At 36.0% G+C, this 27990-nt stretch overlaps 1 protein-coding gene across 1 annotated transcript; it reads right to left on the reverse strand.

The window, feature by feature from the left end:
- Positions 1-27990, reverse strand: SERPINB10 (serpin family B member 10). Its single transcript, XM_017867103.1, has 8 exons — positions 27923-27990; positions 20075-20251; positions 18218-18283; positions 17635-17772; positions 15520-15637; positions 5914-6056; positions 2871-3026; positions 1-1280 (listed from the first exon to the last, which is right to left on the reverse strand). Exons 2-8 carry the CDS (start codon positions 20240-20242, stop codon positions 834-836), a joined length of 1236 nt encoding a protein of 411 aa, XP_017722592.1. The 5' UTR covers positions 20243-20251; positions 27923-27990; the 3' UTR covers positions 1-833.

Genomic DNA, 27990 nt, shown 5'->3' on the forward strand with positions numbered 1-27990 from the left:
TTATTTTTAATAAAATTTTTATTTTGGAATAATTTTAGATTCGCAGAAGAGGTGCAGAGATAATACAGGGAATTCTCATATACTCCAGTACAGTTTCCCCAAGCGCTAACACCTTAACATTACCAGGGTACATTTGTCAAAACTAGGGCACCAACATTGAGAGATTGCTACTAGCTGAACTACAGATTTCATTTGGATTTCACTAGTTTTTAAAGTTAATGTTAAAGTTAAAAAATAAGTATTTTAAATAGCAGAAAAGGGGATTTAGCTTTACAATGGTAATTTATGAACCATCAAAATGATTTTTTTGAGACAGGGTCTTGCTCTGTTGCCCAGGTTGGAGTGCAGTGGTGTGATCTTGGCTCACTGCAGTCTCAACCTCCTGGGCTCAAGCAATCCTCCTACCTCAGCCTTCTGAGTAGCTGGGACCATAGGTGTGCACCACCATGCCCAGCTAAAATTTTGATCAAAATGATATTCTTGAGAAAATTCTTATTTATCAATATCATATCACCTTTATAAATATTTTTTTCATTTAATGATGTATACGAAATATATAATGATAACAAGTATCATGGATATTGCAAGTGATCAAGAATTGCAAGGCATTCAGTTGAATAGCGTAGCTCTTCTGAAATGTAAATGAAAGTCAACTGAGACAAAATGTTAACGTGGTAAAAATAAAACTCGTTATTCTCTCCAGCTGTACAGATATGACAGGATCATTAGAATGCATTATTTCAAGATCTATTTACTTATATTCAAATATGAAAAAGGTTTAGACTACAAACTCATTTTGTGAAAATTGTGCTTTTCCATCTCATGGTACATTTTCACACTGTAAGATGGCCTTGTTTGTTGAGAGATATGCGGGATTTAGGGGAGCATAATCTTCCATAAAAAAGAATGTTATTGGTTTTATTGTGCCTGATGAAGAAGAGGAATGGGTGATTTGCATTGAATTCAATGGATGGGACTCTAATTCGTGAATCTATCTCACTCCCAGTGCCAGCTGCGGCTTCAGTACCTTGTTCATTTATTTCCACAAAAGCCTTATGGAAAACATTGGATAAAAATAGGTTTCTCGCTGAAGACATTCCTGAGAAATCAGCTTTGCTCTGGCTGAAAGCATCACTCATCCCCATACTGCTCAGGGTTGGCTTGAGATCATAACTGTCTTCCAGCTTGAACTTGGGAAGGTGTAGCTGCACTTCATACAACTCCATCATGTCTGCACTGGTCCACTCATTCAGCTTCTCATAGGTGATGGCCTTTTCCAGCTGCCCATTTGGAACCAAGAAAGAAAGAATTAGTAATTCCAAACTGGAATGAAAACCAGTAGTTGAGAGAGCTCCCTAGGAATTACATAGATGAATTATGATCACTCCCATTACTCAGGGTGACAACACACACACATCTGGATATCCTTTGGTTGTATAATGTTGACCTTCAAAATCTTTGTTCTGCAGATTAATTGCTATCCAGATATAGGAGAATTAGAGTTTAATTCAAAATGGAAGTACTTCGGCTATAGTATGCAAGACATCAACTATACACTCAAATACATCAATGTAAATATACATTTAGATGTTATCTATACAAAAGCATATACTCTAGTTCAAGATGTAAGCCAAGGCACAAAAAAACCTGTTTGTCAACATGGGAGACAGCTCTTTGAAAGCAAAATTTGGAATAAAATAACATGTCTATACTCTAATCAAAACAACATGAGATTAATAATTATCAACTAAGTCAAAAAAGAAAGAAAAAATAAGAAAATCCTCCAAATCTCAAAAGTAATTATTTTATATTGAGTTTAAGGATGCTTTCCCTCTTCTTTATATTTAAAATTTTTTAAATAATAAATATATGTGTGTATATACTCCATATGTATATATGTATATATTTGATTTTTTAAATGACATGTTTGTTTTAATGCACATGCACTTTCTAGACGGAAGTTTTGGCTGTCAATGGCATACTTGTAAACCATTTACATTAATAACATGACAATACCTTCAGCTCAGGAAATTGCACTTCTAGGTTTTTATCTTAAAAGAGCTGACTGTAATGGTTATTTGTCCACACTGGTTTTATTTTTACTATTCTCTCCAGTTTCACAAATTTTATGACATAATTTGGAAATATTTTCTACATACTAGTAGGATCATGGAAACTTATAAGTATTAAGAGTCTGACACATGTGAAAAATTAGACATGGTGCAAAGAAAGATAGGCCATCTGTTGCATGAGACTCATGTTCCGTTTAGACATGCAAATTGCTCAGAAGCATGGTCTGACCAAAGTTGTGTCCAGATTAATAGAAATTTGGCTGGTAAACAGCTTAAATAATTCTTGAAGACAGTATTGATATAGACTTTTTCTCCTGAAGGTTGTTTACTTGATTAAAATGTTCAAAAAATAAGTTTTGGAAGACAGCTTGATGTGTGTGTATACTAATGCAAATGATTAAAATATTAGTCTCAAATTACATAGGTCCTACCAGAGGGAAACCTAGACTGACTGAAAGATGGTTATGATCAATCCACACAGTTCTGTGACTGACAAGGTATATTTGTACCTGTTGTACATGTGGCTATGTGTGTGATGACCCCGGGCTGGAGCTGTCTATACATTGCTTAGCCTTTCTGAGGAACAGTAATATTAACTTTATAGAGTGTTGTAAGGTTTAAATAATATTGTGAAAGTGAAGTGCCTAGAACTCAAGATACATTGGTGACTTTTCTCTATAGGAATTAAATAATAGGGAGACCATTCTTCCTGAGGACAACTGGGAGAAACCTTGGCCAACCAGTTCTTTTAGTAAACACTGGAAGCACCCTCACATCGGGCACACTGATGCTATTTACCTGTACCAGCCCATTAATGTCTTCTGGCAGTAGGATAAGCATGCTGAGGTCACGGCTTTTGTAGTAGAGTTGAAGGCCCACTGCTTGTGGCTTTTCTATGTGAAAAATTTGAAGCTTTTTTTTCATAAACATCATTTGCACTGGTTTGCTTGTGGTCTAAAAAAAACAAAAAACAAAAAGGTAACAAGGTTTTGAAGAAGTATTCCACCAACTCAATTCTCTACCATCATTGGCTCCCAGTTGGTGAAAGTGGTGATCCTCTGCTAAATGCTGAATAAAGTTATCCAGACCTTCCTTTATGGAAATATCTATCCCCCTGAAAAGTATCGCCAATAGCAGATATGTGAGTTTCTGTTTCTAACACGACTATGGTATCCCCTATAAATCATAGTAACATGTATTAAATCAAATTCTTAATATATGACCCTGTGTAAGTTATGGAAATGCCAATAGTCCAGAAACTGAGTAAGGCATATTTTACATGAAAATATTTGAGAAAGTATTTTAGTATTATAAAAACTGACATTCACTAAGAGAATGCAAAGACAAGCAATAGATGAGCAGAAAATATTTGCAAAACATATGCTTATCAGAGACAATAATAAAAACTCAACAAATAATACAAAACTCAACAATAGTAAAACAAACAAGTCAGTTTTTTTTTAAATGGGCAAAATATCTAAGAAACGCCTCACCAGGAAGAGATACAACACATGAAAAATGCTCAGTCATATGTCATTAGGAAATTGCAAATTGCACAAGGTTATTAGAAAGGCTAAAACATGAAACACTGACAACACCAAATGCTGATAAAGATATGGAGCAACAGGAACTGTCATTTACTGCTAGTGGGAATGCACAGTAGCACAGTCACTTTGGAAAACAGTTAGTTGGGCAGTTTCTTACCAAGTTAGCCTAGTCTTACCATACAATACAGCAATTGTACTCCTAGGTATTTACTCAAATGTGTTAAAAACAGTGTCCACAGAAAAACTTGCCCACAGTGTAGTGTTTATAGCGGATTTATTTATTATTGCCAAAAAACTGGAAGGAACTAAGATGTACTTCGATAGGTGAATGGATAACAAACTGTGGTACAATTGTACCGTGAAATATTATTCAGCAATAAAACAAAAAGATCTACGAAGCCCTGGAAAGGCATGGAGGAACCTTAAATTCATAGTGAATGGAGCCAGCCTGAAAAGGCTACATGCTGTATGATTCCAACTATGTGACGTTCCAGAAAAGCCAAAACTGTACAATCAGAGATCAGTTGTTGTCAGGAATTTAGGGGGAATGGAGGAACAGGTGAAGCACAGGGCACTTTTAGGGCAGTGAAACTATTCAGAATGCTATTGTAATGCTGGCTACATGACACTGGGCATTTTCAAAACCCGTAGAACTGTACGACGTCAAGAGTGGACACATATGTAAACTATAGATTTTAGTTAATAATGATGTATCAATCTTAGATCATTAATTAAAACAAATATGCCACACTAATGCAAGATATTAATAATAAGGGAAACTGTGTATGTTGAAGGGGGGACATATGAGAGCCCTGCACTTTCTGCATATTTTTTTCTGTAAACCTAAAATGCTCTAAAATAAGCTAATTTAAAAATAAGACCAATTGCCAAATAAAAGCAAAACAAACACCCGTGCAACTTAGATGTTGTAGACATATGTTACTTTTCCATTCTATGTGTGGAACTGTCAATCACAAAGCCCCACCATATGCTAAAGTGGTGGCCATATGACAAGGGCTGTTTACTGGGTGTACTCCAGCATACTGTGGTTGTTTCCAGAGAGAGCCCATGAATGGCCCCAGCCAGAGCCCTCCTTGTGATCACTGTTTTAGAGCTAATGGCAAACACTTTCTCTGTCTACTAGAGTTGTGAAGCTTGAAGGCTGAATATGAGGCAGCTATATTCCCTGATCATTATTAGAGAATGAGAGTAGCAACTAGAGAGAAAAAGAGAAAGAGACAGCATGAGAATGAACTGGGATTATGTGTTGAGACTCTAAATACCCCCAATCACTCACTCCTGGACTTCCCAGTTTTTTTGTTAACTAAGCTAATTCCAATGCAATTCCCATTTTGCCAGAGCTAGTTTGGAATACTTTTCTATCACTTGCAACTGAAAATTTCCAGTGAATATACAAACCCAGGTAACTATCCAGCTCACTTCTTGTCAACCTATTGGATTATGTGTTCAGTTCCTTCCCCATCCTCACCCCACTGAGAAATGCCTATTGCACACATTCATTACAGCCATAGTTCCACAGCAGCACTGTTTGTGGCCTATCCCTAGACTAAACAACTGTAACAAACCTTGGTCCACTAGTTCCTTTCCTAGGAATTTGGAATGGGATTTTCCAACTGGTCTCTAGAATGGAGAAGGTCCTATGGGTAGCTATGTTCCGTCATTGTGAATGGGGAAGCAGAGAAAGTTAGACTTCAACCTGAGAGAAGAATTATGGTAGAAACAGAGTTGGAAAAAATATAGGAAAAAAATCCTGACAACATTTGAGTCCTTGTTTCCAATCAGGTCCCAAGGCCCAGCCGCACTCCAGCCCATTCATGAGAGTCAGATCTATAACCTTACGTTAGTCTCCCTTTTTATTGCTTTTATTATGTAAGGGTAAGAATTTGGTAGAAGTTAGTACTGGTTTAGCAGGGCAGGTACAGAACTTACAGTGAGGACTCTTAGGTTCTTTTTCTGGACTGCTTCTAACTCAGGCTTGCCTCCAGTCACTTGGCTACACTGTATTTTTCTCACCTAGGAAATAAATGTGAAAACTACCCTACCCAGCTCACATGGGTAGCAAGGACTGAGTGATGGTATATTCAGAGAAGAACAAGGACAGGGGAATTTCATTGAATTCCCCATGGAACTGGAGGCTTTTAGCCCAGCCATCACTTCCCTAGTAAGAGCCATAGTTCACAAGAACATAAAATCTAAAAGAAGAGTGAATTTATAAGAGAATCACTTTTACAATGCCGTGTGAAAATCCAAACTGATCTTTATAAGGTTCCTACCTCGTTTATCCAAAAAGGCTTTTCTGTGGTGTTTTGCACTAAGAATTGATGTTCCCAGATTCCTTTAAAGTACAGGGCATTCACCAGAATCATCCTGGTTGTGGAATCCACAGAGTCATCAGGTAGGAGATTCTGGATTTTACCTGTAAGAACAAAAGGCAGGTTGCAAATGACTTGTAGAAATATGTATATTTTAACTAAAGACAACCAGGCTTCTATTTTTTCTGGAACTATACAAGTTTCCTTTAAAAGTCCTTGTTTTTGATTTTCCAGAAATGGACAATTACTATTCCTGTCCAGAATAGGTGCTGTGAATAAAGGGAGAAACACTGAAGAAACAATATGCTGAATGGTCAGTAAGCGTTATTCCACATAAAATACAAATTTGCAGTTTAATTATAGAAAGTTCCCTCTAATATGAGTTCATTTGTACCCCTATTTTGAGGGGACTGAAACGCTTCCTTCTTTTTCACTTCCGTTTGTAGCCACAAGCGGTAAGCTGTTCTGATTAACATCTGAAAGGTTGTGCCAATGTTTTCCTGTTGCCCAAAATACTGCTGTGTGCAATTGCTTTGATCAGATTGTTGTAGTTACAACTTAAACTGATATTTGACTATCAACCCCGAATACATTCTCTCCAAACTCTCTACTAAAGCACCTTGAACGATTTATAAAAATATGTCAAATATAAATCTCTCAAAGCAAGTATTATAGGTTTGCTCTAGAGGCACACGTTTGATAACTGAGGTAGATAGAACTGGATTGAGAACATCTTGGCCAACCCAGCTTCACTCTGCAACAGACACTACTCAGAATAAAGGGATGATCTTTTAAACTGCCAAAATACAGACATGGAAAAGCTGTTAAAATTATAAAAGACAGCTTGTGGCACTTAATTTAAAAAATAATTTTCCAGGAAAATATTAATAGAATCTCAAGAAATAGTAGAAAATATGAAAAAAAAATTAAGCACGATTGAAATTTCACAACTGTTAAGTGATTACCTCCTGTGGAAACAGCATCAACCCCAGTCACATAGACAGGTAAATTCTTTTCAACCTCCAGGTAAATTATAAATCTCTACACTATTAGCACAGTTTCAAGGCACAAAATAGAAAATTCTCTGATTACTTTTATCAAGCTAGCATATCCTAGTATAAAAACACGACAAGAAAGCACAAAATTCCCATCTGTAAACCCATTTCTCTTGTGAATATAAACAAATAAACCCTAAATTACATTTTAGTAAATAAATCTAATTAACATACGTTAGGAATGCAAGAAACATATATCAGGAAATCTATTAAGGTAACATGTTGCTGATATGGCCTGAATATTTGTGTCCCTCCAAAATTCATGTATTGGAACCTAATGTTCAATGTGGGAAAGGATTAGATCAGGAGGGCTCTGCCCTCATGAATGGTATTAGTGTCCTTATAAATGGACTGAGGGAGCCTGTTTGCCCCCTCCACTATGCAATGGCAATGAGAAGGCGTCATCTTGGAACTATGGAGCAAGCCCTAGCCACAGGCTGAATCTCCTGGCACCTAGATTTCAGACTTCCCAGCATCCAGAACTGTGAGCAATACGTTTCTATTACTTATAAATTACCCAGTCTAAGATGTTTTATTATAGCAGCCATAAGGGACTGAGACAATTGCTTTGATGATTGATAGGAGAAAAATAATCATGTCATCATCTGCGAAAATACTTTTGATCTTCAACATTCATTTCTAGTTTTAAAATTATGACTTTGTAAATTAAAATGAAGAGTACTTCTGTAATGTTAAAAATTATATTTTTATTCAACAAACCCATAATAATACTAACCCAGAAACATTAGTGGTATTTATGGTCTGCTATGACTACCATTATTTAGCATTTTTCTCAAAATACTAAGTAAAGCAAAAAAAAAATTAGATGAGATATTATATAAAAGGAAGAGACAAAATTATTATTTGCAAATGATAAGAAGGAAGCAAGGAGAATAAACTAAAAAACGATGAAAACTAGTAAGAAGTTCTCTCTAGGTATTGTTACACTCATTACACTAAACAATTATTTTCTTATCTTCTAACAATAAACAATTAGCAAATGATAAATTTACATTCTAGTGATACACCACATTTATAATAATTGTGATTATAAAATATTGTTAAATGATAACATCTTATATATACCAATCATCCAAACCAGGAAGTTAACATTAATAGAATATTATTGACAGTCATATTTAAATTTCATCAGTTATTCTGGGTTACAAATCAATACAAGACCTTGCATTGCATTTAGTTACAATTTCTTCTTATTGACCTTTAATCTGGAACAGCTTCTCTCTCATTCATTGTCTTTCATGAGCTTGACACCTTTAAGAAAGACTTCCATTTGTTTTGTAGAATTCCTCTGAATTCCCAGTTTAGGTTTGTCTGATGTTGAATCAAGATAATACTCAAGTTATGCATTTTTGTGAGAGTATCACCGTGGTGGGTTGAATTGTGTCCCCCAAAAAGACGTGTCCCAGTTCTAACCCATAGTACCTAAGAATGTGACCTTATTTGGAAATAGAGTCCTGCAGATGAAGTCAAGTTAAGATGATGTCATATTGGATTAAGGTGAGACCCAATCCAATAACTAGTCTCTCTGTAAGGAGGGGGGAGTTTGGACATAGGTACAGAGAGAGGAGAATGCCATGTGAAGATGCAGAGACAAAAGAGAGATACAGACAACAGGAAGAAGCCATGTGCCAATGCAGGCAAAGATTGGAGTGATGCATCCACGAGCAAACAAATGCCAAGGATTGTTAACAACCACCAGAAGCTATGAGAAGCTCATGCAAGTTTCTTCTCTAGAGACTTCAGAGAGAGCACGGCCTTGCTGACAGCCTGATTTTGACACCTAGCCTCCGGAACTGTAAGAGAATACATGTTTGTTGTTTTGAACCACCCCATTTACCTTAATGTGCTATGACAGCCCCAGGAAACTAATACAACCACCGAAGTCATGCTGTATTCTTCTCAATGAATCATATAAGGAAGTGCTTGATGCTCATATGTCCTATTACTGGTGCTATCAATTTGAACACTGATTTTTCCAATGTAAAAGGACTGGGTGTTTTTTTTTTTAATTTTTTGGTATCATGTGGGAAGATACTTTGAGAGTGTGTAATATTCTGTTTCTCATCGGGCTTTTGTCCACTAATTTTAGTATCCAATTATGATTCCTATCTAAAACAATTACTACTGTAGTTACTATTGCAGATGGTGGTTTTCTATTTCCATCATTCTTCTGTGTTTATTAACTAGAATTCTACTACGAGAAAGAGCCTTCCCTTCTTTTATTTGGATCTTCAATTATTTGTTTATATTAGTATAGACTCAGGGGTATTTGCTTTATTCTCTGGGTTATAATCCATTACTATCATTATTTATTTTGTTGCACAAATTGCTCCAGATTTTGTCATTGGAAGCCTCCCTTGTTGGCTCCTGTATCCTTCTGATGTATTCCCAAGTATTTTGAGCATTTCCTTACATTCTGTCACCACAGAATGTCCTTATCTTGTACTTCCCTTGTCACAGCTCTGTTACTGTCGTTTTGTCCAGGAGCCCTGCTTTCCGTTTTTGAAAGAAGGAGTTTAGAAATCAAGATCTGGGTGTCAGATATGCTGATTACTGCTGGGATGTCATTGCTTCTCGATCCTCTCAGCAAATGGGGTAGAAAATGTACATATTATACACACATCTGTATCTATTTTTACATCTATCTATTGAATTATCTTTCTGCATATATATTGAAGAGTAGGGGGTCATATTGATACTTTCAATTCCAATCTAATAACACAGGGTTCATTGTAGCCTTTGTCTTTGCCTTATTTATAATTTCTTTTTCTGGCTCTCATGATTTCCAATATATTTCCTTATTTGCTTAATCCTAGAACAAACATAAATTAGTTTCAGGATTGTAAATCCATTCTTCTATTAAAACAAATTTAAAAACTAGGGTATAATATTTGTATACTTTTTTTCCACCTTAAAATACATAGTCGATGTATGCTTACATTGTTTTAACCTTTGGATTTATACTCAAAAATGCTATTTTACAAAAGTATTTAATGTTTTAGAACATATGTTTGTTAAAAAGAATGCATCTGGAATAGTGCTACAAGCCAAGATGCCATTAAAGGACTGGAAAGGCATCACAGATGACTTCTTGGGAGGTTGGGGTGTTGCTCACAGGGAGTTAGAAACTCAAAGCCATGCATTCATGGAACTTGTTGGGGGCAGGGAACATCAGTGAGATTAATGAAATAATTCCATTTATTGTAGTGGTTCCTAACTTTGACTGCAAATTAGAATCTCTAAGGACTTAAAAATACTGATGCTTCTATATTGCCACCAATGATAGAATCTCCTTGTTTTTAAAAGCTGAATAGTATTTTATTGTGTGTGTATATATATATACACACAACACATTTTCTTTATTTGTTCATCGATTGATGGGCAATTGGGTTGAATACATATCTTGGTGATTGTGAATAATGCTGAATTAACATGGGAATACAGACACCTATGAAATACTGATTTCATTTCCTTTAAATGTATTCCCAGAAATGGAATTTCTGGATTATGTGGCTGTTCAATTTTCAATTTTTTCTAACTTCACTAAGGCAACGTTTATTATTATTTTATTTTATTATTATTTTATCTATTTTTTAATTTTTTTATTATTATACTTTAAGTTCTAGGGTACATGTGCACTAGTAGAGAATCATAACTGCAGTTGGTAACAATATATCGTTTACTTGAAACTGTTAAGGGAGCTTTTAGATGTTCTCACCACAAAAAATGATAAGAATGTGAAGTGATGAATATGTCATTCCAAAATGTATTTATTTATCAAAACATCCCCTTGTACACTATAAATGTATATAATTTATATTTGCCAATTTAAAATATATAAATTGTGTGTATCTATGATTAAAAAAATACTGATGCTTGAACCTCACTCCCAGATATCTGAATTAGTTCACCTGGAGTTAGGCTTACTAATCAGTAAATTCAATTTAATATGTTGCCACGATTGAGAGTCACTGGTTTAGAGCAATTGTGTGTATTGACTTTCTATACCTCCCTGGGTACCAGCAATGGGCTGCAAATTAGCTTACAGGCTAGAGTAATGAGTGAGGGCACCCTATGTCACAGGGGAGTTAGAACAGTGTTCCCAAGGTGCTAGGAACTCCCAAGAAAAACTGGAAACTTCCCATGCCCAGAAGGCAAGTTATAAACACAGCACATCAATGTCAGCCCAACGGTCACCAGAGACAAGGTATTGTGATCTGTATTATAAACTAAGACTGGTGAAATGGGATCCTCACTCAAAAAGACACACAGAAAACCAAAAGGATTAAACAGTTAAGAAAATCCACCCTATGAGAGAGAAGCACCAACATCAACACATACTAACGGGAACAGAATTAATACAGCAAAAAAACTTAAAAATAAGCAAAATTTACATATTCAGAGAAAGCTGATTGATTTCACTAATGAAAAAGGAATAACCAATAACCGTAAGTCTTGAAGGGAAAAGAAATAATTGTCAAAGCTGAATATACATAACTGTGGAATAAAACTCTTGAATAGATTGACTGAACAGTTGAATGAACACAGCTGGAGCAAAACCATGAGCTGGAAAAGGATAACAGAAGGGCAAAGGGATGAAAAGTAAATATAAATGGAAAATCAAAACAGATAGGACAGATTGGGAAATTTCAAATTTGTTTATTGGAAGTACTGAAGGCAAGAAGGGACAGAATGAAAAGAAGAAAATCATGAAATAAGTAATATACACAATTTCCTTTACCTGAAGACCTTTATATTTAGATTTAAAATGATTGCCAGGAAAATTATAAACTGAATAAATAAAAATAAAAAGACCCCTGCCTAGAACATAATGTTGAAACCTCAGAACACCAAAAGAAAGAAAATATTCTAAAATCTTCTAGGGAAGGTTTAGGGTGCAGGTGTGTTGTTTTTATTAATGATACTGGATGCTGCTGTCTAAAGGAAAAATGAAGACCTTGGAGAAGACCTGTTGAAAGCTCGAGGAAAGAAGTTTCTTTGAGATGATTCAGGTAGAACCTAGTCATGCCAAACATCCTAGCAACTTTCCCTTAAGGACACATGGAACTCTGCCTCGACAAAGTCTAAGTTTCTGAATAGCTAATTAATTCCTTATTTTATTTGATGTTGAATGCTTCCAAAGAGCAGATATTTGTGTCCAAGATAGAAAATACAGAAGGATTACAGCTTTCTCCCTCTCTGGACAATTCCATTTCTGAGGAATAGAATGAGGAGGGTCAGCTGGAGGAATGAAATCATGGGATGTGGCAAACAAGGCTCAGTGAAAGATTCGGACTATGTCCACCATGAGCTTATTTTTTGGTGCCTCTCATTTGACCAGTGGTATGATAACAGAGAATTTTTTAAAGTGTGAATGTCCCATACCATGGCCATATAGTACTATAATCAGCAGTCTGCCCTTTCTTCCATAAAGTAAAAGATTATTTGCTCAGTTCTTCTTCAAAACCGAAACTTCTAGACTTACGCTGCCTAATATGGTGGCCACTAGATGCATGTGGCTACTTAAATTTAAATTAATTGAAACGAAATAAAGTTGAAAATTCAGTTCCTCAGTCACATTAGCCACATTTCATATCACCTATGGTCACATGGGAATAGAAGCTACTGCACTGGACAGTGCAGATTTACGGCACATTTCCATCTTCATAGGAAGATCTTCTGGACAGCTCTGTAATCCAGACACTTGGATCTTGTCATGTACCTTGAGTGCATCAATCTAAGCTGGGGAAGCAAGGCAAGGACCAAGTCCTAAGAGCTGTGCTTATGTGGCATCAGACAACAGCTATCTTCTTGGCTCTAAAAGGCTTTGCTGGGATCCAAAACTAGCAGATTAGTTGCCCCAGCCTGCCTATCTGTAGGATCCCCACCTGACTTCCAAACAACATAACAGTCGCCAGGCTAGGAATCTAAGACCTAACATTTTGTCCAACTCCAGCACTATTCTTACTCCTACTCCTGCTATGTTGAATTTGTGTTGCAGGTCACAACATACTTTTGCCTATGCAATCAAATGTGGTCTCACACAAGCTGCAAAAGTGCAAGTACTCAGTAAATGCTAGCTAATCTATAATTCTAAACAAAACAAACTTATTTTCAGATGAATGCAAATGAGGATGGAAGTTAAGTACCATGGTCACTCTTGCTTCACCATGGCTTTTGAGTCACGGGTTCAATGTAAAAGGAACTGAACACTTAGGGCTGCCAATGTTATCAATTCATTCCAATAAATGTTAATGTTCTGAACAACTGCTATGAGCAGGCCTGTTATGGGTGACTAAAGCTGAAGGTAGAGTTATCGCACATGGAGTCCTTGAGTCTAGCAGGGGACGTAGATGTATAAGCAGTTAGTTTTGATAACAGTGTGGTAAGTGTCAAAGTAAAGGGTTGCACAAATGTCATGGGAGCAAAGAGGAGGATGTTTAGCCTGAATGAAGCCCTGATAAGTTATTTGGGGGCAAAGGAGGGGTTGGGGTGGCAGGGCAGGGAAAGGTATTTCAGATAGAAGAAATAGCATGAGTACAGGGCCATTAAGTAGCATAGGGAGTTCGTGACACTCTGACGTGTAGAATCCCTGAAATATAAATTTTAATCCAGGGAGTGACAAGAGTTGAAGTGGAGAGACAAGCAAGGCTCCACAGGCACATTGGGCCTTATGTGTCTGGTTAGGGGCTTTGTGCTGATCCCGCAGGTCATGGGGCAGCATGAATCAGTTTTGAGTAGAGGGGTGACATGGCCTATCTGGTCTAATTTACATTTTAGGCGGGTAATTTGGGTGGTAAATGGAGGTTAGATTTGAAGGGAACAAGATTAGAGGCAAATTATTGCATCTGTGCGGATACAAGATAGCAAAGAAAGAAAGACTGTGGAGGAAGGGATTTGAAAGGAAGAGTGAACTCTGAGAAACACTTAAGAGGAAGCAAAGGAAAGGGGAGAATTTAGAATATCTCTCAGATTACTATTCTGGGCAAGTGTATGGTTGGTGTACCCATTCACCAAGATGCAGAATACATGAGGAAGACAAGGTCTGGGAAAACCATTCTGAATGTGATTTCAGGTATGTTGAATTTGAAAGGCATGGGACGCTTGACAATTATGTCTAGCAGGTATTTGTTATGAGTCCTGAAGTTCAGGGGAGAAGACAGCGAAACATTCCATGTGCTTAAACACAAAGCAAAGGCATCATCATTAATATTCATTAATGACAAATGATAAATTAATCTTCATTAAGTCATGAATGATGAATTAATCTTCATTAATGATGATGCCTTTGTATTTCTTCCTAAGATAGAATAGAATATCAATTGAAATGTTGATTTAAAAGGCAGCATGACGTGTAGAAACCAGTTCAGACTTTGGACCTAAACTGACATATTTGAAATCCTATTTCTGAAACTTTGAACTGTGTAATCATAGATAATTTCTCTAAAATCTCAGCTTCCTTATGTCTAAACTAAGGATAATAATAAAAGACTGTTAAATTGCCGGGGAGAATCCGTCTACTATTTCCTTTTAGAAATAAAACCCTGAAATTTAGGTGACAAGTGGCAACCCAGCTGAAAACTCCATTTAGCAGGTCTTTCTTCCAGCAAGTATAGTGACTGGAATGTGGTTGGTCACTCTTGCCTGCAATTAGGGGCTTTTTGATCCTAAAACTAGGAAAGTCACAGGCAAACCAGAATGTATTGGTCACCCTAGCAGAAAGTATGCCATGAACTACGTCTAGGCCAGTGGAATATGAGTGGAATTGACGTCTGAAACTTCCAGGGCATCCCCTTAAAGACAAGTTAGCTTTTGTTGAAATTTTTTTTCCCCACTTCCTGCTGCTAGTACAACTGGCTATTTTAAGAACCATCTTGCACCTAGAGATGGAAGCCATGTATTGAGGATGGCAGCGCTGAACACCAGCCTGGATCTCTGGATGGCCTTGCAAGACAGAATGCTCTCTCTAACCTAGGATGCCTAACTCCCTTTGAACTATTATTTGAGAGAAAGGCAAACTTGTGTCTTATTAAGCCACTATATTTTGGGTCTCTTCTTTAGAGTAGTTTAATCCATAGTCTAACTGATACTTGAACATGAACTTATTTTGAAAAGTATTTAAGATTCTGTAGCACATTTAATGCCACATTTCTGTAGATATTTTTCCTTAAAAACCATGCACGCAGCAGTATTTTCAATTTCCTTTTTGCATTTTTCTGCTTGTTACCCTTGGACTCTTCTTTGAAATTAGTGGGAGATGATAATTTTCTTGTCTATTTGGTAAAGTGATGACCTATGTGTTTTAAATAAAACTTGTTATTAGGCAGTGAATCTAAAAATTATGTACATGAATAGAAATAATGTTCTGAGTATTTACAATGTGTCCACACTTCTATTTAAGGAATATACATACTTACACATGACACTAACTAAAATAAATACAAGGATGTTTGGGAAAAGCACGCTGCCAAGCCCCTTGGGGAAAGCTTACCCTCGGTCTGTCTTTCAACCCAAGAGTTGATCTCCTTTCTGATTTGGTCAGAAGCTTCCACAAAGTTAACAGACTGAGGCTCTGCACCAAAATATGTTTTCATGTCTTCTAAATATTTCTGAAAGACATAGATAAAATCCTCTTTTGTAGAGTTTGTTCAAAATTGAGAAATCAAATCTATTTAGATTATCAAAAGAACTAGGTAGGCAGGCAATTGCACACTCCCACACCATCACTCCATTCTCTCTTTCCTGACTCCCAGTTTTGGTCAAAAGCTAAATACCTCCCTCTCCAAACTTAGCAGGGCACTGGCTAGCTATGCAAAGCTCCAGCTGTGGAAGGAAGTACTGATGCCCACATTTTTGGGGCTTCCACATCCTCTTCCTTTCTATTTTTATCCATGCCTTGAAATGAGGCTAGAATGGAAAGGGACTACAAATAAAAAGAGTGACCCCAGTGGTCAAGAGGTATTGAGCATTGTACTTGACTTTCTATGGTAGGGATGCAACCAAAGTGAGGGTTGTGATACTGGTAGCTTCCTTCTGTGGATTCTAAACATCAAGAACCTTGTGGAGGGCCCTTGAAGAAAATGATATTCTGCCATGAAAATGGATTTGTAAGCAGAGTCGAATGTTATATTAGGCATTCTGAGGGAAAAAAAAGAAATGAGGCCTCTAACTTCTCCTGGTCCTCTGATGTTCACACAGTGGCAGTCATCACATGTAGGCTATGACTGAGGTGGCTCTTATGGGGGCACCTGCCTTGGGAACATAATTTTTTCTTCAAGACCATGTAGTATTCCTTCAATTTGCTTACTTTATGGAGGGCTTATAGGGAGTAAAAAGTGATGAGTTAATTCTGTTGCCAGGAAGTGGCTTGAAGATTATGAAGTCTAAATTCTGTGGAATTTAAAATCTAGTAAAAAGAAAACTTAAATATTTATGAGGGACCACTGCCTGTCTTAACTCAGGGCTTGTGGACATATAAAAATATGTTTGTCTCTATCTCTGTGTCCCTTTTGTTTCCAAGTGCCCACTAAGTCAATCATTTCTCCTACTTCTGAATCAAACCGGAGTCCATGAGCCTACAAGAAAGGAAACTGTCTTTAAGATTCCATTTGGCTGGTTTTATATCTTTAGTGGTAACAAAGCTCAAGTCCTGAACTCCCCAGAATTCACTAGATTTGAACAAGGATAGCATTGCTTGAAATCACAAGGTAGCTTTATTTTATCTTATTGCTATTCTTCTACCCTATCTAATTTCCTTACTCTTTGCCCACTGGACACGTGGGTTGTCCTGCCCAAGGAGATGATGGACAAAGAAGTAAATTATTGACCTTGGTTGTCATGTGACCCTCTTAACTGAGGACAGAGTCTTCATGGTCTACATTGGTGGGATTTCAACCATGAGCAAAGAGAAGTTGATATTATTTCATATTTCATGTTCCCAAAGTCTGTAAAGTCTTGATGTGAAAACTGTTTACTTCTCTCATCCCAAGATCAGTTTTGCTCCCAAGTAGACAGTCTCCAGCCAAGTCTCCATATGTATTTGTAGGCCATTCTCAGGGGTTACCTCTTTTTTCTAGACAGAAATATCTGAGTGCTAGATCTGGTTTGAGACCTGTTATTAGTTTCCTTTACCACTAGACACTCGTTGATTGGTCTAATTGATTGTTCACAGGGAGGTACTGACCACATTAAGATTGTCCCTGATACTTGAACATGAACTTATTTTCAAAAGTATTTAAGATTCTATAGCACATTTAATGCCACATTTCTGTTATTAGTAGATATTTTTCCTTAAGAACCATGCATGCAGCAATATTTTCAATTTCCTTTTTGCATTTTCTGCTTTTTACCCTTGGACTCTTCTTTGAAATTAGTGGGAGATGATAATTTTCTTGCCTATTTGGTAAAGTGATGGCTTGACCTATGTATTTTAGATAAGACTTATTACTCGCCATATTACTCAACAGTGAATCTAAAAATTATGTACATGAATAGAAATAAATGTACAGAGTACATTTATTTGTATAGAAAGAAATATACAGAGCTTACTGATAGGTCTCATATTGCTTTCTTTTCCATTAGCTTAAAATAAGACATTTGTACTTACATTGTGAAATGGATACGTTTTCTCACCATATATCGCATTGGCTGTTTTAAGTAGGTAGTCATCGTTGGGCTTGAGGATTTCTGAGATAAGTGTATGGAAATCAGAGTGTATTTCTTCCGAGTTGCTCAAGTTGAATTCCTTTAAAATAGAAGGAATTAGTCAAATAAAAATGTTGAACAAGAGTTACGTACATGTTAGCAAACTAAAGCTAAATAAAATTATTTGGTGAATTGCAAACAAAAGTTGAAAATGATCCTAAAGTGGATAAAAATGTTTTCCTTAGTGTTAGTACAAAAGAATGAAATGTTATTGAGGCCATAATTTTCTTCACATTTAGTTTGCAAAAGCAGGCAAGAAAAATTTTGAAACTGGAGAAATTTTTAGAGAGATTTAAAGGGCGTGGGGACAAGAGATCTTTCAAAAAGTGTAGACATTTTGTATTCCGAAAAAAAGTTTCTATAACTTTAATATATGTTTCTAAGAAAAGTTACCTGATAAAAGTTGCTTAAATTATCACTAAAATACATGTGCTAAAAGTACTTTTTCCTTAATTATCAAATGTGTATTAAAGGATAAGATATACCATTTTCCTTTTTTTTTCACTTTCAGGGCTGGATTTGGCTCCCTGGTCTCTGTTAAATTGGAGCACCTGTAATTTCAATAAAAAGACAAATGAATAGACTGCAGAGAATTAATCATATAAATTACACATCATCTGTAAATACAAGTCAGTCATTCCTATAATTGCAGAACATATAATTAATTTAAAAAGGGGCTCTGACTTAACTTAAAAAATGTGTTTAATAAAATAAGTCAAGAACTGCTTTTAAACACATTTTCTAAAGTCCAATTTAAGTTACTAGTCTCGTTATTTTCCTATGTTTTATAACTAGAATGATGTTGGGAAAACCTTGACGTAAAATTCTCTTATTTTCCATATTTCCTTTTTACTCATGGTTGTTTTAAGAAGAATGCTAGGTGTGCAACTGAGATAATCATTTAGACGGTTTAAGTAAACGCCATAATTATGTGGAAAATTAAGGAATTTTAGTTGTTTTTTTTCTAGTTAAATGCTCAGTTCCTATTGTCTACCACCACTTGACATATATAGGCACAATGTTCGTGTTCACCCCAGCATTTCATTGGAAAGTTAACAGGAAAGATGTAGATACCCTTCTTTCCTTGGAATTGTGCAACAGTAGAACAGAAGGACAGAAGGAAATACTTTTATCTCCCATGTCCTGGACCTGGCTGACAATAAAAAATACAGTATATTGCATCAAGGGTTGCACTGACCCATGGTAATAAAACAAGGGCCACCTGCCATAAAAGGGGTGCACAGCTAATTCATGAGGCTCATTTGCAACTGAAAGTGTTAACATCTGAAACAAGGACAAGCAACATCCAGCAATATATTTACATGAAATAGACTCACACTGGAATCCACTTAAGATTCTCTATCACATTAATTATTAAGACTTTTGAGCTAATGAACCAATCATTAACAGGTTGTGAACAAGGATTTTGTTGTTGCTGTTGTACTTTTTAAACTACCTGATATCTTGTGAACCACAAGAGTAAGGATGATATCCCAAGTCCAGACTAATAGAGCATGTGTCCTGCCCACATCTTTCAGAATTACCAGCTGTGTTCATACCCACACTTTGCAAGGAAGTCACCTTCTTGGGTGAAAATTCTGTCACTTGGCCTTTTGATTTTGCAAGATTTGGGGCCAAGTTTACTCTTTCTGTTTTTATTTTTATTTAAAAACACATTTATATATACATATTGTTGCATATATGTATATGCATTCATATATATTTTTACACATACAGCTATTTTGCTATCTATGGCTATATATGTATATTTATATACGCACAATGTTTTGAGGATGCTTATTGCAAAAATAGTTCTGTGTACAATAGTATTATATTGTTACTTTAATGATCTTAATGGGCTCCATTCAGATAACCAGGACTCCATTCAGATAACCAGGGACTAAACAAAGAGAGAATCAAACAAAGCGTGAGAAACAGAATTCTTCTATTTTTCTTTTTTGTGTCTCCAAGAAAATCCTTACGTGATTATAAAGATGCTGAATAATTCTGTTATTTAAAGTTTGACCGATTACTTTTTGAAATAATATCATCAAAATAAAATTGGTTTCGGTGTTGAACAAAAATTGATAACCTCATCCTTTCTCCGTTTTATTTTGCTAAAGGACACAGGTTCTCAAATGGTTTTCCCAGCAACAGTTTGAAAACTGATTCCCTTTACCAGGATTTGTTTTATGATATAGAATTTTTTAATGTCTGTCTTGTTTTAGAGAATGCTATTTTGAAATTTAAATTATTGAGTTGTCAAGAGAAAACTGAAGTTAAAAGGCAATGAAAGCACTTAATTTACAAGAAACAGAAGATGGTTGACCTCTTCCACTCACCTGGGCCATTTGGGCTGCAGTGGTGCCTTTTGTGCCCAAATACACCATGGCCAAGGAAGTTGAGATACTCCAGGAAGAAAAGAAAATATTTTTACCCTGAGCAGATTCAGCTAGCTTTTTGCTCAACTCCAAGGCAAACTGGTTGATTGATGTTGCTAGAGTGTCCATTGAGGAAACCTAAGAAAAATAAAGCAAAAGTTAGACAGCTTATGAATATTTCTTTCCACTTCACCTTTGAAAAAATATGTATTCATATTTGCATACATATCCATATATGTAGTCATAAGAGCTGAATAGACTTTAGCTAAATTCTAGTCTGATATTAGTATTTTATATATTAAAACACTGAAGTTTAGAGAATTTAAGGGAATTGTCTCAAATTTTAGCGCAATATGCATTAGAGAATAAATGGATTCTGGTCAGTTAAAAGCTGAGTCCCATAACATAGTTTTTGCAACTCTTTTGACATTTTTCACACCACTAGTTTTGTTTCCATGTGTTTGTCTCTATTTTTTCCAACTCCAGCATAAGCTTCTTGAGAGCAATATATTCTTCTTTACGCTGCTTCATGCACCCAGCAACACCTAGCTAAGGATTTTGCACAAAATGGGTGCTTATACATTTTTATTACTCATTTACAATATTCATGGTTTGGGCTGTAACTACCATTTTTAATTTATGTAAACATGGAATCATGCACAATTAATTGGAAAATGCTTGTAGAGAAGTTGAGAAGTTAAGACCGTTTGTCTTTATTCTCACTCATTTGAGACCCTCTGAAACTGGTCTTCTGGAACAAGAGTACTCAGGTTTCCTTATCTTTTTTGATATTATACTCAGCATTTAAATGTCATCTCTAATGGAAGCAACCAAACAGCTGGCCAGCCTACCACACCTGCATGTACCTGGCCTGAAAATGACAGGTGCCCCAATCCACAGCAAATGTGCACCACCTCCCCTCCATCACAAACACTCACAGCCTAGACCACTGAGGCAACTGCAGACATCATTGATTATGATTATAACTGAGGATACTGCATGGATATTATGCTACTGAGTCCACTCTAAACCAAAGCCAACATACCATACCCAACCGATACAACAATATTTTAATTTAAAAGCCTTTTAAAACTAGGTTTCTATAGTTAATTCCATCTATTTTGATTTTATGGCAAAATAATTTCTCAAATAGGTTAAATGATTTAACCAAGTGCTAAGAGAATCTGTTACTGCTAGACCAGCCTTACAAGAAATCCTTAAGGAAGTTTTAAACATGGAAACAAAAGAATGATACCTGTTACTTAAGTACATAGTGCACACACTTTATAAAGCAACCACACAATGGAAACCACAAAGCAACCAGCTAGTAACTTCATAATAGGATTGACACCTCACATATCAATATTAACCTTGAATGTAAGTGGGCTAAACACCATATGTAAAAAACACAGAGTGTCAAGTTGGGTTAAAAAACAAGACCCATTAATCTGCTGTCTTTAAGAGACCCATCTCACATGTAATAACACCCATAGGCTCAATGTAAATGGTTGGAGGAAGAGCTATCACACAAATTGAAAACAAAATAGAGCAGTGGGTGCTATTCTTATACCAGATGCAACAGGCTTTAAGCCAAGAAAAGTAAAAAGTGACAAAGAAGGGTATTATATAATGGCAAAGGGTTCAATTCAACAAGAAAACTTTACTAAATGTATATGCACCCAACATTGGAGCTCCCAGATTCATAAGACAAGTACTCTTCAACCTACAAAAAGACTTAGATAGACACACGATAATAGTGGGGGACTTTAACACCCCATTGACAGCATTAGACAGATTGTTGAGTCAGAAAACTAACAAAGAAAAACTTGAGCAATTGGACTTATTAATAAACATCTACAAAATACTCCCACCATCAACCACAGAATATGCATTCTTCTCATCTGCGTATGGAATATACTCCAGGATTGATCACATGCTCAGCCATAAAGCAAGTCTCAACAAATTTTTAAAAACTGAATCCAGTAGCACATCAAAAAGTTAATTTACCACCATCAAGTAGGCTTTGTTCCTGGAGTACTATATTAGTTCAACATACACAAGTCAATAAATGTGATTCACCACACACTTAAAAACAAAAAACATCTGATCATCTCAATAGAGGTGGAGAAAGGTTTCAATAAAATCCAATATTCATTCATGATAAAAACCTTCAACAAACTAGGTGTTGAAGGAATATACCTCAAAATAATAATATACCAACTATACTCTCAGACCACAGTGCAATAAAAATAGAAATCAATGCCAAGAAGATTTCTCAAAACCACAGAATTACTTGGAAATTAAACAACTTGCTACTGAATTACTTTTTGGTAAACAATGAAATTACGGCAGAAATCAACATCTTTGAAATAGACACAGAGACATAACACACCAAAGTCTCTAAGATGCAGCAAAAAGCAGTGTTAGGTGGAAAATTTATAGCACTAAATGCCTACCTTAAAAAGTTAGAAATATTTCATATTATCAAACATCAGACCTAGACAAACTAGAGAAAGAAAACAAATTAACCCTAAAGCTTCCAAAGGAAAAAATCACAAGTAAAATCAAAACAAAACTGAATGAAATTGAGACCCAAAAATCCATACAAAGAATCAACAAAACAAAAAGTTGGTTTTTTGAAAGTATAAACATGATTGATAGACTGCAGGCTAGGTTAACAAAGAAAAAAAGAGGAGATATAAATAAGCACAATCAGAAATAACAAAAGTGACATTACAACAGATCCCACAGAAATGCAAATGATCCTCAGAGACTACTATGACTACTGGTATGTGCATAAACTAGAAAATCTAGAGAAAAGGAATAAATTCCTGAAAACACACAACCTCTCAAAATTGAATTAGGAAAACATTTAGACCCTGAACAGATCAATATCAAATTTCAAAATTGAATCAATGATAAAATCCTACCAACGAAAAAATGCCCCAGAACAAGTAGATTCACAGCTGAATTCTACCAGGTGTACAAAGACAAGCTGACATCAATCCTGATGAAATAATTTCAAAAAATTGAAGAAGAGGGACTCCTCTCTAACTCATTTTACAAAGCCAGCATCATCCTGATACCAAAACCTGGCAAAGACACAACAGAAGAAGAAATCTATAGGCAAATATCTGTGATGAGCATAGATGCCAAAATGCTCAACAAAATCCTAGCAAACTGAATCCAGTAGTATATCAAAAAGTTAATTTACCACCATCAAGTAGGCTTTGTTCCTGGAGTACTATATTGGTTCAACATGAACAAGTCAATAAATGTGATTCACCACACAATTAAAAACAAAAAACATCTGATCATCTCAATAGAGGTGGAGAAAGCTTTCAATAAAATCCAATATCCATTCATGATAAAAACCCTCAACAAACTAGGTGTTGAAGGAATATACCTCAAAATAGTAAGAGCTATCTGTAACAAACCCACAGCCAATATCATCCTGAGCAGGCAAAAGCTGGAAGCATTTCCCTTGAGAACTGGAACAAGACAAGGATGTCTACTCTTACCACTCCTATTCAACATAGTACTAGAAGTCCTGGCCAGAGCAATGAGACAAAGAAAGACATAAAAGGCACCCAAATAGGAAAAGAGGAAGTCAAACTATCTCTCTTCATTGACAATGTAATTCTATACTTACAAAACCCTAAAGACTCCACCAAAAGCCTCCTGGAACCGAAAAATGGCTTCAGTAAAGTTTCAGAACACAAAACCAATGCACAAAAATCAGTAGCATTTCTATACACCAGTAACATTCAAACAGGGAGCCAACTCAAGACTACAATTCCATTTACAATAGTCAAAAATAAATAAATAAATTAAATACCCAGGAATATACCTGATGAAGAAATGGAAAGATCTCTACAAAGTGAGCTAAAAATACACTGCTAAAAAAATCATAAATAATACAAACAAATGGAAAAGCATTCCATGCTCATGGACAGGAAAAATCAATATTGTTAAAATGACCGTACTGCCCAAGGCAAACCTCAGATTAAATGCTATTTCTGTCAAACTACCAACATCATTTTTCCCACAGAATTGGAAAAAACTATTCTAAATTTCATTTGGAACCAGAAAAGAGCCCCAATATCCAAAGCAGCCCTAAGAAAAAAAGAACAAAGCTGGAAGCATAACATTACCCAATTTCAAACTATACTGTAAGCCTACAGTAACCAAAACAGCCTGATGCTGGCACAAAAACAGACACATAGGCCAATGGAACAGAATAGAGAACCCAGAAATAAAGTTGCACACCTACAGACATCTTATCTTTAACAAAGTAAACAAAAACAAGCAATTGGGAAAGGACTCTCTATTCAATAAATGGTGCTGGCATAGCTGGTTAACCATATCTAGAAAAATGAAAGTAGACCCCACTTTTCAACATGTACAAAAATGAATTAAAGATGGACTAAAGACTTGAATGTCAGATCTCAGACTATCAGAACCCTAGAAAAAAATCTAGGAAACACCATTTTGGATATCAGTGTTGGGGAAAGTATTCATGACTAAGTATTCAAAAGCAATTACAACAAAAAACAAAGTGGGACCTAATTAAACTGAAGAGCTTCTGCACAGTAAAATAAACTATCAACAGAGTAAACAGACAACTACAGAATGGAAGAAAATATTTGCAAACTATTCCACTGAAAATAGTGTAATATCCATTATGTATAAGAAACTTAATTCAACAAGCAAAAAACAACCGCATCAAAAAATGCCAAAGGACATGAACAGACACTTCTCAAAAGAAGACATACAAGTGGGCAACAAACATGAAAAAATGCTCAACATCGTTAATCATTGTAGAAGTGCAAGTCAAAACCATAATGAATACTACCTCATATATGTCAGAATGGCTATTATTAAGAAGTCAAAAAACAAGAGACGCTGGTGAGGCTGTGGAGAAAAGGGTACACTGTTGATGGAAATGTAAATTAGATCAGCCACTATAGAAAGCAGTTTGGAGGTTTCCCAAGGAACTTAGAACTACTCTTCAAATCAGCAATTCCGTCACTGGGTATACATTAAAAAGAAAATAAATCATTCTACCAAAGAAACACACACATATGTGTTCATCACAGCACTATTCACAATAGCAAAGACATGAAATCAACCTAGGTGCCCATTAGTGTTGGACTGGATAAGGAATACATGGTACCTACACACCACGGAATACTGTGCAACCAAAAGAAGGAATTAAATCATGTACCTTTCTGCATCTTGGATGCCCTAGAGGCTGTTATCCTAAGCAAATTACGACAGGAACCAAATACCACATGTTCTCACTTATAAGTGGGAGATAAACATTGGGTACTCATAGACATAAAGATGGCAAAAATAGACACTGGGGACTACTAGAGTGGGGAGACAGAGAAAGGAGAAAAGATTGAAAAACTAACTCTTGGATACTATGCTCACTACTTAGGTGATGGAATCAATCAAACCTCAACCTCAACATCATACTTTATACCCTTCTAACAAACCTGCATATGTACCCTCTGAGTCAAAAATAAAAACTGAAATTATTTAAAAAATAAAATAATTCCAATTATTAGGCCTAGGAAATCTCATTAATGCCAAGGTTGTATAGAGTTAGGCCTTGCATGCACATCACCTGGCCTTCTGAGAAACCTAGAATGAGAGCTTTGGAAGACATTAGGAATTCTCTATACTCAAATAACTTAATCATGAGAGAGACATGTGTAGACAAAGTTTTGGTTTCATCATAACTCGGAGTTAATAGTGATACTGTGGGAATCCCTCCTAGCCATAAACTTACACTTACCCAAACAGCTTCCCCGCCTCTAAATCATGCCCTAGGTGTGGCTCCTGCCTACTCCAAAAGCTTATGATAATCCCAGGCTGACATGATTTGATTAAACAGTAAACAAAAAAGACTGTAGTTCTGTAGTAATTCTACACCCTCATAAAATATTGAATATTTGCCTGTGACTATTTCTTCCTCAACAGATCAAATGTCATCTTCAAAATAACACTATACTTCCTTTAAGGCTCTTATTCATTCAACTAACATTTTGTTACCTGCATACAGTATATATCAAGCTTTGTATTTTTAAAACTCATGAATTAAATTCACATGGAAAGCATTTGGTTCTTGGCCAAACCACACTCTTCATGAAGTGGGGAGAAAGTACCATTTTAGAGGCTGGGGTTTTTCTACCTCAGTTTATGGTTATTCTAGTGTTTATTTACTTGTAACATGTTCCGGAAAACAATAATTCTCTATTATAAAAGCTAATTTCTCATGTAAACTTAATATTTAGTTGTATTCGTCTTCATTAATTCCCTTATTAATATCATTATTTATATATCAGATGTTACCCAGAACATACAAGAGAAACAATTCTTTGTTTTCTTTTTTTAAAGAAATCTAATGAAGTACTAAGCCATCCATTAGTGATATTTAACCCAACAATGAAAAATACTTTCTGAAGGGTGTAGAATTGTGAGATGAAATTTTACAGGAAATAATTATTCCATACAAATGTTGGACAATTATATTTTCAGAGAAGACTGCAAATGTGTAGGTCAGAAGTCTACCATGTCATTTTCAAAATTAATTGCTCTTTTCAGTTTTTAAGAGCTGTAAACTGATCATCTATGAGCTTAACCTGTAGACAGCCTTGGAGGAGAAGCCAAAGAGAATGAAAAAAGCAAGAAAAAGATAGTGTCATTCATCAAAACGTCTCATCGTAGACATTTCATCGTCACATGCCCCTATCATATCAGAGTTGGAAAGACCCTTGGAATCTCCCTAACCCAATTCCCCCATTTTGTCTGCTAAGAAACTGAAGCTGAGAGAGGCTGATTGAGCAGAGGATGCACAGCACAGTCAAAACTGCAACTTCATTCTCTTGACTCTGAATACAGTTGCTTTTGCTATTGTATCTCATTGTGTTTAAGATTTTAGTGGCTAAAGAGAGAGATTATGTGATGGAGAACCATCAGGAGGAGAAAGAAGATCTGGAGAGTAAGGAGAAGGATTCTTATCCCATTTTCCATGAGACACTCCCTAGAGCCTCTTGCCTTTCTGATGACAATGATAATATTACCTCCTCATGGAGTTGTGCGTATCAGAGAATGACAGCTTCCCTCAATCTCCAGCACCTCTCTATTCACCTAAGGCCTTTTTTAGAGATAGGTAATAGTTCGGGGTGGTTTATGAAGAGCGCCTAGTGTAATATGGGGGATTCGGAACATTGGTTATTCCACAGAAGAGAAGAAAGCTAATGGCCCATGAAATGGTGGCCAGGAGAGGAGAGTGGGGTTTTGGGTTTGAGGGGGAACAGTTAAAGAGTCAAACCATGAGTTCCATATATTAATGACTAGGATCCAAATTCAGGGTGCCAAGCTCACATTTGCTAAAGGGTTGAAGGGTTTTGGCTCAACTGTTCTGAGAGAATATTCTATTTCTCTCTGCCTATTTTGACAGATACAGAAAAGCGACTGGAGGAAACTCCACTCCTGATTTCACAATTCCAGGTAAAACAAGGAGCAAATTCCACTCCACGATTCCTAGAAAAACAATTTCTCTAACTTTTTTGGGGAATGAATGTTCTTTCTCCCATATCCCTCTTTCTAGTACAAACTTCAAACTAGCTCAGGTTACTCTACGACTTATACAGAAAAATTCTTAAGGGATTGGGCCTTATCTATTATTTCTGGACTTTTTTGGGAGAAAGGGTCTTCATTATTTGTTACTTAGCTAAGCACTTCAACCAAGAAGAAAAACATAAATAAAATCATTAGCCAAAGAAATATTTACAATACCTGGTTTTCTTCCACTGGAGCAGAATTGGCTATTTGCTCCTGTAGTAAGAGATTGTGGCTGAAGAGTT

The sequence above is a fragment of the Rhinopithecus bieti genome, unplaced genomic scaffold (genome assembly GCF_001698545.2).
Source record: "Rhinopithecus bieti isolate Rb0 unplaced genomic scaffold, ASM169854v2 scaffold_2272, whole genome shotgun sequence".
In the NCBI taxonomy this organism is placed as follows: domain Eukaryota; kingdom Metazoa; phylum Chordata; class Mammalia; order Primates; family Cercopithecidae; genus Rhinopithecus; species Rhinopithecus bieti.